Source organism: Neoarius graeffei, chromosome 23 (assembly GCF_027579695.1).
Source record: "Neoarius graeffei isolate fNeoGra1 chromosome 23, fNeoGra1.pri, whole genome shotgun sequence".
Classification (NCBI taxonomy): domain Eukaryota; kingdom Metazoa; phylum Chordata; class Actinopteri; order Siluriformes; family Ariidae; genus Neoarius; species Neoarius graeffei.
The window spans coordinates 41695044-41703929 of NC_083591.1; the positions used below are offsets into that span (position 1 = coordinate 41695044).

An 8886-nucleotide genomic window follows, 5' to 3' on the forward strand; every position below is an offset into this window, starting at 1 on the left:
TGGTTTGTTTATGAGAAAACGACCTGGTGGTTTTCTGCAAATTTCTTCAACGTTATCGTGTAATTATTAAAATGGTTAACAGATGTATCGTAGGAGGGTGTAGCAACACCAATCTTGATGGGATTAGTACTCATCGTTTCCCAAAAGACCGGACAACGAGAGAGAAATGGGAGCGCTTGGTCTACACAGGCTGTGCACTGAAACCGTGCAAAGCTCGCGCAGCCTGCTGGCGCTTCCGCAGGTGACGTCACGATTCTGGCTCCAGACTCCCTTGGGATTTTTCCAGACGTGTTTTATTTTATTTTTTTCTGCTGTAGACAGATGGCCTTGTGCAAAATTACCCTTCTGGATGAGTGTGTAAAGGGACAGACTTTCATATATATAAAAAAAAAAAAAACGAAATTGGTCCAGAATATGCCCTTTAATACCACATACTGATGATATTATTTTTTTATAAATAATCATCTGGGTGTCTAACTGTGGACAAAGTTGTCGATAATTGTGGAACGGTGTCACATGATCTGATATGCTAAGTAATCGGTTGAGTAATTATTCATGCACAATTTACGTATCGAAAGTCTTTTCTACTTTTGCAACGGCCAAAAGATCGTTAAGGTGTCGATAATTGTAGCCGCCGCTCTATTCATCTTTTTAATAAATCGGCCTGCGTCACTTTAAACTTGAATTCAGGTTACTGGCAATAACATGGAATCTGTATCCTCCACTAGCATTAAACTTGAGTGAACATTGCTTGATTTATCCTCAGTATGTCAAGTCCATAAAAGATGTCCTGTGTTTAGGGTTTATAGCACTCAGGTGCAAAAACAAGACCTGACCAATCGTCTTGGTCGTAAACAAATGAATGGTTGAGCATCAGACAGTAACAGTTGCCACTGTTCAGTCCTGTTAGATGATGTTTGTAAGCTGGGAATCTGTGCTTTGTGTCCTGATTGGCAGTTTGCCTCACGGATATCAGGGATGCGATTCTGCGAGGCCAGCGCCAAGGACAACTTCAACGTGGACGAGATCTTTCTCAAGCTAGTGGATGATATTTTGAGCAAGGTCAGTATTGTTTGATTTTAATTCTCTGTTTAAACACAGTTATTGACGTATACAGTCTAAAGGTGATGATACACGGGGCAACTTTTTGGGCAGTGTTGCTGGCAACGGGCAACTAGGTGAGACACAGGGCAACTTTTCAGGGCAACTAACAATGGGCAACAACAGTTAGCAACGGCAGTTTACAGTTAGCTAAAAAAAAATCGACGTCTTAATTTTTGCTGTGACCATTTAATCAAGCTGTCTGTTGTTTTTTAGAGCTTTGGTGAGGTAAATTCCTCCATATAGAATATTAAAATAACAACTTACCGGCGTAAAAACAGATGAGGAGTCTCTCCATCTCTTCACTCCACTGACACTGAGCGGCCGCCATATTTGTTTGAAATTTCTGATCCGAACCTCACCGGAGGTCACATGACTCGATACTCGCGTTCTGATTGGCTTATCTCAAAAAGTTGCCAGAGATTATCAAAACCATTCAGAAAGAAACAATGTTGCCCAATCTCAATAGAAAAGAGTCAAAACGCAATTGCCCAGCAACATTGCTCGGCAACATTGCCCAAAAAGTTGCCCCGTGTATCATCACCATTAGATTTGTGCATAGTATTAATCTGTGGTGGGTTTCCCAAGAGCGTCTTAACACTAAGAGCATCTTAACTAGGGGAGAGAGAAAGTGTTCTTTGTGATGCTCGGTCGACCATTTAACGATGATCTTTGTGCTATGATGCTTTTGGGAAACCCATCCCTACTCAGGCTACATCCACACGACAACGGCAACGAGATTTTTTTTTTTTTTTTTAAATATCGCGTCCACATGGGCAACGGATCAGTTAAATTTCAGGTCCATATGGCAACGCAACGCTTGCTGAAAACGATGCAATACACATGCCACACCTCTTACGCTGTAAGACGGTCCCATCGGAGACACCAGAACAATAGAAGTAGACGCATGCACATAAACCCCTTCTTCTGTAGCATTAGCCACATTAGCTTCCGCAGTGTTTGGACTAAAGACTCTGCCCTAAGGGCTATTCTCTCACTTTGCACCATTACACAATAAATATTCACAGTGAAAATATTTTGTAAGCGCGTTTCATGAACCAAGTTATAGGATTTGTTGACAACTCGCATCGAGTTCGTTACACTTCTACCCGGCGTGAAGCACCGACAGTCATGTGGTTGTGACGTCATCGTAAACAAATCCGTTCTACTCATCCAGACGACTTCGAAACGGTGCCGTTGCCAGATTTTTCCACTCTGGGACCCGTTCTCAAAAGATTTCGTTTTGGGGCACCCAAAACGCCGGTGCCGGGTGGACACCAGGCCGAAACGATAAACAATTTTATCAGATTCACCTGAATCCGTTGCCATGTGGACAGGGCCTCAGTGTTTGGTGTTAAATAAATAAAGCCATCCATCCATCCATCCCCAATAATGCCGTTAAAGCTAGACAGCCTTTCAATTTCATAAAGTCGATTAAATTTGGTCATTGTGATGTATGTTTATTTCTGTAATATCTCAAAGTATCAGGCCATTCTGTGGCTGGGAAGTTATTTAATTTGAGCGGATTCCCGAGCAAATAATGCGCATGAAATCGCTCGCTTCGCGCAGTCAAGCAGACAGAGGAAGTCCGTGCGTGAGCGCATACGCAGGTTTACTTCTGACTGTGCGCTAACCGTTCCATCACTCTGTCGCTAAACGAACAGCTGATCACACCGAGGTGCTTGCTGAGCGCCATTAGTTTGGTCCTGCGTTTCCTTTCCTTCGCGTATAACATAACGTCTTTCCTTCTTGCTTTCCGTTACTGTAGTCGGTCTTTCACGTTTCATTCGCACACTCGCTCCTGTTTCAAATTTGTATCCCACAATGCCTTGCGCGAACGGGGGAAGCCCACCACGTCATGAATGACGTAGTATCTTGTATTGGGTCATGGTGAAGCAGGAAAAAATAACGGAGAATTTAGGGCTCGAAATTCATTAATTTGTTCTGTTTTTAAAAAATAAATAAATAAAATTGGAAGTCTGCGATTCGAATTCGGTAGCTTTTGGTCCACTAAACAAAAACAATTGGGTGTCGGAGAAAATTCCTTTTATGACCTCGACTTCAACTCTGACAGGCGGTCTACATTTAATCATGATTAAATATTTTAATCGGTTGATGGTCCTAGTTTTTACTCATCCAGTAGAGGGGGGACGTTTTCTGTCAGCTTGAATAAAACTTTTTTTTTTTAAAATAACTGTTTTTCAGTCCTACAGCAGATTTGTATAATTTGTGTCCTCAATGTTCCTTGTTTGTGCAGATGCCTCTAGAAGTGCCCAGTAGAGAACTCTCCAACAGCGTCCTTTCCCTTCAGCCCGAGCCTGAAGTGCCCCCAGAACTGCCGCCTCCTCGCATGCGCTGCTGTTGAGCCTCATCTCGGTCCTCCTTCTCCAGAACCCCCCTCCCTTCCCCTCCCCCTCTCTTCTCAGCCCCCTGCGTTTCCAGCAACTGACCACCAGGGGGTGCAGTGCACCCGCACTGAGGCCTTGCTACCTGCAGGGAGCTGTGCACTCCAGGGCATGTGGAGTACGAGGGCAGCTCCAGGAGCAAGAACGTTCAGAATAATCCACCACTTCACAAGTTTTAGACTTTATCCGTACAACGCCGCTGTTAGGTTTCCAACGCCGTGAAAATCCAGAATGACTTCTCTTGCGCTGACCGTATAGCTGCATACACACCTACACATACAGCGTCTGAGAGATAGATAGATGGATATATAATCCCCAGTTCAGCGTAAGGGGGGGAAGACACTTCACAAGCTTCCTCAGTTTCAGTCGTCAGCATTAGCGCACTCTTTAAGAACGCAGCATCTCGGTGATCAGGTGCACTCGCATGACCTCAAGTCTTCTATTGATTTGATTTAAAGCTGGGCGAGTCGGATCAGACTTCCTGAATCAAACAGCTCTTCTTTTCTCCTGAGTGAGTCACCATCCAGGAAAGAGTGTCGTTTCGGAGGAGCGTACACGTACGTATGATCCCTCAGTACACTCGGGTTTCCTGCTACGACATTTACAGTCGAACCAAATACAAATCAGTGTAATTCACTGAAGGAGAAAGGATACGTTAAGTTTGAGAGTCCGCAAGCCTCAGTTTTAAGCCAGTCGAAAATGTAATTTTCTTCTTAGCAAATATGGTAAATCTGTATAAACGTTTCCAATTCCGGTTATTTCCTGACAGAAGATGGTCAGACTTACAGCCTCGGTCTGGAGAAGAGTCAGTATTCTGGTTCTTCACGCTCCTGCACTACAATCTGCACTCGCAGCTGAGATTAGGACACTAAAAGAACCGGAACGCTTTAATTTGAAAGGGCTACACGGGGGAAAAAGATGAGCCGAGTCGATGACATCAGGCTTGGAGGACTCGAGTCCGACTCGTGCCCTCGTTTTAAGGCCTCGTGACTTGACTTTGACTTGGATTTGAGCACCGATGACACAGACTCGGACTCGTACATTAACTGCATTCGGACTCGTAGATCCGAGTCCTTGTCTCCAATTTTTTTTTTTTTTTTGTAACATGCCATAATAATTTGCCATCTCATCTCATTATCTCTAGCCGCTTTATCCTTCTACAGGGTCGCAGGCGAGCTGGAGCCTATCCCAGCTGACTACGGGCGAAAGGCGGGGTACACCCTGGACAAGTCGCCAGGTCATCACAGGGCTGACACATAGACACAGACAACCATTCACACTCACATTCACACCTACGGTCAATTTAGAGCCACCAGTTAACCTAACCTGCATGTCTTTGGACTGTGGGGGAAACCGGAGCACCCGGAGGAAACCCACGCGGACACGGGGAGAACATGCAAACTCCACACAGAAAGGCCCTCGCCGGCCACGGGGCTCGAACCCAGGACCTTCTTGCTGTGAGGCGACAGCGCTAACCACTACACCACCGTGCCGCCCATAATTTGCCATAAGATATATTTATATCTTGGGCGGCACGGTGGTGTAGTGGTTAGCGCTGTCGCCTCACAGCAAGAAGGTCCGGGTTCGAGCCCCGTGGCCGGCGAGGGCCTTTCTGTGTGGAGTTTGCATGTTCTCCCCGTGTCCGCGTGGGTTTCCTCCGGGTGCTCCGGTTTCCCCCACAGTCCAAAGACATGCAGGTTAGGTTAACTGGTGACTCTAAATTGACCGTAGGTGTGAATGGTTGTCTGTGTCTATCACTGCGTTTACATGCACATAGAGAAAATCGAATTTCTGCCGTTGCTCGTCTGAAATCGAAGTTCTAAGTGGCATGGAAACACCTTAGCTCGGCTGAAATTGAACCGAACTTGATTTCTCACAATCGAGCTACACGACCTAGATTATGCGATTGTAGCCGAGCTACTTAGTGCATGTAAACCCTATCGAGCTACGTATTCGATCTACTTACTTCAGCACTGCCCCTTCCGGAAGTGACGAGTGACGAGACCACAAGCGGGAAACACAACAGCCTCGGTCGGCATGACACTTCAGCTTAGCCGCCCACTTTATTAGGAACACTTCTGTTCGAACATACAAACTACAAACACTCTTCTTAGAGTTTAGAGTTTATTTTATTTTTAAAAGGGACAGTGTACAAATTAAACATTATCCTTGTGGTAAGGACAGATGTTTGTACCAGGTTATAGCAGTACATGCTAATTTCCGCCTGTAGTCCCTTTGTTTATACTCTTGAATAGCTCTTCTTCATGACGACAACCGGAAGTGTATCAACACGATGGGGCGTGTAGCGCCACCTGTGGCTCGGGTGCACAATGCACCTCACTCAATAGCTCGATTTCACAGTATGCATGTAGGATTGGATTTCTCTGGCACCCCTGCTGGGACCCTTTGCTCGATTACCGACAGCAGCTCGATTTGGATGTGCATGTAAATGCACTGTATGTGTCAGCCCTGTGATGACCTGGCGACTTGTCCAGGGTGTACCCCGCCTTTCGCCCGTAGTCAGCTGGGATAGGCTCCAGCTTGCCTGCGACCCTGTAGAAGGATAAAGCGGCTAGAGATGATGAGATGAGATGAGAGATTTATATCTTCATTCATTTTTGTACTAATTTCGTGCAAGAGTGTCACACCTGCGCGTGCCATAAACGACTCGCACCTGCACAGGATTTAGGCACAATCAGCGTGCCTGTAAAAGGCTGTGAAAACACGCTTAGCGAAGTATTGAGATGCATTGCTGACACATTACCGAGCCTTATTTTGGTTTCCTGATTTCCTGTTTCTCGTCTTTGATTCTGCCGAGTCTCCGATAGCCTGTTTTGTGCCTCGCTCGACCTATCGCCCGTTTCATCGTTTTTTACGATTTTGCCTGCAGTTCTGGATTGTTTGTCTTCACTGGTGTTAATAAACACACCTTCTGCACTTACATCCGTCTCCCAACCATGTCTGACGGAATACTTCACACTCCCTGATAAAGAGAAGCACATTCACCTGTTCATACGTCATGTTCAGGAACAAACTAACGTTAAGGACGCTAAAACAGCCGCCGTCAAATGGTCCGGTTGGAGTCTTGGACTCGGCTCAATAGTGGACTCGACTCAGTTTTTTTTTTTATATATAAATGACTTGAACACCGGGGGCTTGAGACTGGACTCGGACTCGAGGTTTAGTGGCTCGACTACAACACTAGATGACATGACAACAGAACACAGACCTGCGTTCCTGACTAGATGGTTATTAGGAGCTGTTTTGCCGTTTTGTAAAAAAAAAAAAAAAGGACTGTTGAATGAGACGTGCTGCACCTCATTCCTCATTCTGGAGCGTCATCGTTTCCCGTCACTGTAGAATATTGCCATGGGAACACGTTTACGCAAATAGCTATTACACTCGGGCTGCAAAGATGCTGCGGATTATTTGAATCGATCGTCTTGGGAACGCAGCTCGGTTTGTGCGTTCTGGCTTTTGAGGCCTCGTGTAATCACTGATTAACAAAAGACAGAAGAATTTGTGATATGGAGCGATTTTATATATAGATTTTTTTTTTGAGCGCTCATAATCATCAGATTTCAAGGTGTTTATATGTATTCACACCCCACGTTAAACAAATTACCCCGTAACAGTGTAAAGACCGAATGTGGCAGCTTTGGCTCAGAGAAACAGGTGTCCTGAACTGAACGTCGAACCCTCGTGCATGATCTCCACCACCCAGCTCCAAGCCCACATGTTCAGTATGATTTCTAACGACGGCTTTGTACATTTTTTTTCTAAACCAACCTACAACTCGCAGTATTGCTCATTTTTCCTGACGTTTTTTTTTGAGGGAATGTGTACTAACCTGAAGATTGCTTGCGCTGCTTTTTTTTTTTTTTTTTTCTTTTCTCCTTCTTCTTTGGGAAAGTGCCAGATTTGTTGATTTTTGTGAACAGCCTTTATTTATCACTAAGTGCTTTTTACTCGACTTATGTGCATACCTTGTTTTTACTTCAGTCTTCCTTTGTATTTTAGATCCTTGAAAGACAGTGAGTCAGATTTACTAAGCTATTGCTAGAATTGGTTTCTGTCTCTATCCTCGAGTTGTTTTGCCTGTTTTTTTTTTTTTTTTTTCCTTAAAGGGAAATTGGAGTTATTGATTATCAGTTTTTCTTATTTTGAATAATGAAGGATTTTAGGTCATTTATTATTATTATTATTTTTTTTTTTTTTTTTAAGTATCAGTATTGTTGCAGAAGCGCTAGTAATCGTACTTGGTAAATCTGTCCCATGGTTTTCTCCTGTGTTCTTGCACACGAACATGTCATGGCCCGTAAAGCTAGTTCAATCCCACTGTGAGGATTTCTTTAGCGAAGTAGCGATAACTGCTGCCTTTACAAATGTCCATTTTGGATCGAGTATTAACCTTATGTTAATTTTCATCACCTACAGGACGATTTTTAGAATTTGATACAGAACTTGTAAAAAAAAAAAAACTTCAATTAAAAAAAATGAAATGGATCCTCACGTAGATGTTGAGGTGAGGACGAGTACTTTGTAATCTGATTTTAGGTGTTTGAACCAGTTTGGCATGTTTAAACATTTTTGTGATATTTATAACTCGTGGTGTTCTTGGACTAATGAAGTGCAAATAAACTATATTTATTACCTATGAGCTAATGAGCAAGATTTTTTTTTTCATTATTGTTGTTTTAATTAAGGATGTTCATTAACTCCTTCAAGCCATTAGATGGCGGTGTCAGATTATACATGATTCAGTATTGTTTTCAACAGGTACTAGTTGATTTTTATTTTTTTTCCCCACATAGCCGACATCATACGAAACGGACGAGAGTAAAGCATTTCCAATACGAATTCGCTCAGACTTTCATCATGTGAAAACACGTGCAGAGGTTTAACACTAAAATGATGACGCTTGCAGCTTTCTGCACTTGTCTAGATCTTATACCCTAATGACAATTTTGTGTTTTCCATGAAAAGTCACACTTTTATTTACCACCATAAGTTGTAAAATGAATAGAAAATATATAGTTGAGACATTTTTCTGGCCATTTTGAGCATTTAATCGACCCCACAAATGTGATGCTCCAGAAACTCAATCTGCTCAAAGGAAGGTCAGTTTTATAGCTTCTCTAAAGAGCTCAACTGTTTTCAGCTGTGCTAACATGATTGTACAAGGGTTTTCTAATCATCCATTAGCCTTCTGAGGCAATGAGCAAACACATTGTACCATTAGAACACTGGAGTGAGAGTTGCTGGAAATGGGCCTCTATACACCTATGGAGATATTGCACCAAAAACCAGACATTTGCAGCTAGAATAGTCATTTACCACATTAGCAATGTATAGAGTGGATTTCTGATTAGTTTAAAGT

At 43.4% G+C, this 8886-nt stretch overlaps 1 protein-coding gene across 1 annotated transcript in view; it reads left to right on the forward strand.

Moving 5' to 3' along the window:
• rab12 (RAB12, member RAS oncogene family) overlaps positions 1-4646 on the forward strand; it is a 62100-nt gene extending 57454 nt beyond the window's left edge. Inside the window, exons 5-6 of the mRNA XM_060905346.1 lie at positions 958-1062; positions 3359-4646. Coding sequence (XP_060761329.1) covers positions 958-1062; positions 3359-3466 — 213 coding nt within the window. The 3' untranslated portion in view covers positions 3467-4646. The remainder of the gene's footprint in view (positions 1-957; positions 1063-3358) is intronic.
• Positions 4647-8886: the final 4240 nt, after the last annotated feature.